Below are 3485 nucleotides of genomic sequence, written 5' to 3' on the forward strand. Positions count from 1 at the left end.
GTAGCTGGATTGTTCTTGAGGTCTCCACAGGGAAAGCAGGTTCAAATATCACACAGTATACCAAATGGTTTGCATTGAGGTTCTTTATTTCTGGCCATTTCTTTACAGTTATCCATGCAGGGATAACTCCCACATGTATCTCTCAAGCCTGAATCAAACTCTTCTAGAAATTCAGATCCATACTTCTAACTTTATAAGATGCATCTCACCAAAGATACAAAAAACTCTAAGTAAACATCTGCCCCCACTCCCATCACCTTTTTCCCACTTAACTGAAAACAAAACTGGCTTTTTTTCTAAATGTGCTTACTTTCTGAGCTTTTGTGTCCAAGTGCCCAAAATAAAGCTGTGGATATATGCATTCATCTAAGCAGGCATGTAACAGGGACACAGAATGGGTTCTGGGTCATAGAAGGTCCTGTCACCACAGTGAGGACAGGGGTTGGCACTGAACCAGACCATGCCTGGCCGCCCCAAATCGCGCAGCATTTGCTTCAGCTTGGCATGCAGGTAGGCAAGTCTCCCCAGGTGGAGGGTACCCTCAACATCTTCATAACTCTCCAGTGGGGCAGGATACATTACATGACTTAGCTTGCTCAGCCCAATGGTGTGGAGCAGGAGGTTCTCTAACATAGCCATGGAGATGGGATTCCCACAGAAGCTGAAGGTTGTGAGCTGGGAGCAGTGGCTCAAGGCAGGCAGGATAGCAGTGAACTGGGAGTCCATGATCCCACATTCATCTAAGTCCAGATCCTGGAGAGTGGTGGAGGTTCTCTCTAATAGAACTTGGAGGGGCTCAAAACTTACACAGGTCAGATTGACCCCACTCAAATCCAGATCCTTCAGCTGACTGATGTTGGGGCATTGGGACAGATGTGTCAAATCTGACTCTGAAAGCAGGCAGTTAGTGATTGATAATGTCTCCAAGGGACTCTTCAGGGACCTAGGGAAAAACAGAATAATTAGTGCTGGGGAATAGTGATAGTGGATATCAGACAATGAGGATAACAAACATGTTATTTCCCACACATTCCCTTATTGGAGATCCAAACAACCCTTTACAGACAGGATATTTGAGACAAGTTTGGAGAAAGAGGTTCATGCTGATAAAGCTGTTGAGTGCAGTCTATAATCTGAAATCTAAGGTTTGATGGGCTTTCCCTTCTTTAATGCCCCCCTCACTTAGCTATTTTTAGTTATCTTAGACATCATTTCCCAAAGCTACCCTCTCCAGACATAAATCCATTAAATAGTGGTCTAGCAGCAATATGTCACTGTTAATTGCATCTAATCAACTTTATAACTGAAATTGCTTTCTTTCCAAAACTGATGTTGAAATATAACTCCCATTATAAGATATTAAGAGGTGGGACCTTTAAAATCATGTGACTGATAGGTAATGGGTTATCTGAACAGTAAGTCTGCTATAAAAGCTGGTTTGGTGAGGTCTCATGAGTACTCCTTGTCTCTCACCATAATGCCTACACTATTCAGGAGCTCTGCCAGCAAGAAGGCCATCACTGGATGTGGCTCTTCAAACTTGGACTAAACTGTTGAGCTAAAATAAACTTTTTTATAATGAACTCAGTCTGTGGTGTTGTATTATTTTTAAAAATATTTTTCAGTTGTAGTTGGTCACAATACCTTTATTTTTTTTCATTTGTATGTGGTATTGAGGATCGAACCCAGGGCCTCGCACATGCTAGGTGAGCATTCTATTGCTGAGCCACAACCCCAGCACAGGCTGTGCTACTGTATTATTATTAGCAACAGAAAATAGACTAAGATAACCTCTAACCTTTATTGGGGTAGTTGTGTGATACCATACTTGGAAATAAGACAATATGGTGTCTTCTAGTGACCTGTTCACTCTTGCATTATTTGTGGCATATACACAGCAGATGTCCATTGCTGTTACCAAAATGAAGAAGGGCTTGCTCTGGTCTACAGAGCAATCTTACTATCCCTCACCTGAGCACTTGGTTCAGACGGCCTTTGAGGAAGGAGATAGAGTCCAAATACAGCTCCTGGAGGTGATGCAGACTGAGGAACTGAGAGGTGAACTGACTAACGCAATGCTCCTCCTGCTCCAAGGAAGTGTAAGAAGACATGTGGATGTGGGACAGGAGGAGCCTGCGCAGATTACCCATCTGGCCTAGATGAGGAGCAAACTTCCCTAAGGTGGACAATTTCCAGGTACAATTCACTTCCAAATCCTGGACAGAGTCCAGCTGCACCATTTTCAGGATCATCTTAATATTCTGCATGGGCACTGAAAAAATCTTCAATTTCTTACAGCACAGGTGTAGTAAACCTTTCTTTTGCTTGACCTTCTCAATGAGGGAAGCAAGCAATTTATCACGGCTGCCTTCCTTGAGGCACAGGTCTATAAGCACTTCTACAGGAGCCAAAGGCTGCTTCCCCCTCATTCTGCAACCGTCCACTCTTCGCTTCTTCTTCATGGGCTGGGTGGCCTCTGGCTCCATCAGTGAGTACACACTAGCTCTGCTTCCAGACCATATGGTCCAGAAGTCCCGATGAGCATTCTTACGTAAATCCAGCACTTGCAGTTTCCATCTCCTGTAGGAAAATAGGTAATCAACTCAGAATAAAGAGCAGAAATCATACAACCTTGGAAAGAAACAAAGCTGCTCTTTTTTCACTGAGAATCTGCTTCTCCTTTGGATTTTTCTGGAATCCCTTCTCCTAAGATCCTTCTTGAGCCCTGCTTATTGTACATTGAAGGGAGTACCAATGCATCTTAATTAATCAGCCTTCTACATCCAGAAGCCCATTCCCAGAGTGACACCAAAAAACAGACTCCAGGCCTCCCTGAACTTCCTCACTAGCACCACCAAAAGCCCCTGGCCTACCATCTTAGCTCTCCATGCTCCTTGAATACAGCTGTGTCTTGCTGACTCCCAGGGTCCTTTCAGGCTACAGGACTACCCTCACCTGGGGCGAACTTCCTGAGCAAGCAGCACATCAAGCCCATTGAGTGCAGCTTGGAAGTTCTCCTGGTGAGGCTGCCACTCCTTCATTAGGGATCCTAGAGGGAGGCAGGCAAAGGGCCAGGACTGCACCATTGCCTTCAGAGTCTTACTGCGTCGCTCAGCATAGGCCACCGTGAACAGAGGTGGGAAGAGCTCTGTGGGAAGCTCCTCCAGAGCAGCAATGGCCAAGGCCTCATTCCTCAACAGACTCTGCCCAGCCAGTTCCAGGAGCCTTGGTGGAGCCCACATGCTCATCCTGATGAATCTCTGTTCTAAAAGGAATCCTGAGGAAATATGTAAAGAAAGTATTCTCAGGTTAAGCATGAGCAACTCCATATTCTCTCCACCCTTCAGAGGGACCAGCTCAGAGCTAAAGTCACTGTCTGGTAATAGCCAGGAAATTCTCAGTTTATTCTGATTCCATTCTGCACTTAGTGGCCATAGAGTTACATTTGTGTCTCTGCCAGCACCAGAACAAGAATTTGGTCAAAT

At 44.9% G+C, this 3485-nt stretch overlaps 1 protein-coding gene across 1 annotated transcript; it reads right to left on the reverse strand.

Annotated features, from left to right (window-relative positions):
* Positions 1-366: 366 nt before the first annotated feature.
* LOC124108976 (melanoma antigen preferentially expressed in tumors-like) lies at positions 367-3254 on the reverse strand. Its single transcript, XM_046467498.1, has 3 exons — positions 2956-3254; positions 1972-2580; positions 367-943 (listed from the first exon to the last, which is right to left on the reverse strand). The coding sequence occupies exons 1-3, from the start codon at positions 3246-3248 to the stop codon at positions 367-369; spliced, it is 1479 nt and encodes a 492-aa protein (XP_046323454.1). The 5' UTR covers positions 3249-3254.
* Between the last annotated feature and the right edge of the window lie 231 nt (positions 3255-3485).

The sequence above is a fragment of the Marmota monax genome, unplaced genomic scaffold (assembly GCF_021218885.2).
Source record: "Marmota monax isolate L192 unplaced genomic scaffold, Marmota_monax_Labrador192_F-V1.1 WCK01_AAM20220418_F8-fsc00414, whole genome shotgun sequence".
In the NCBI taxonomy this organism is placed as follows: Eukaryota; Metazoa; Chordata; class Mammalia; order Rodentia; family Sciuridae; genus Marmota; species Marmota monax.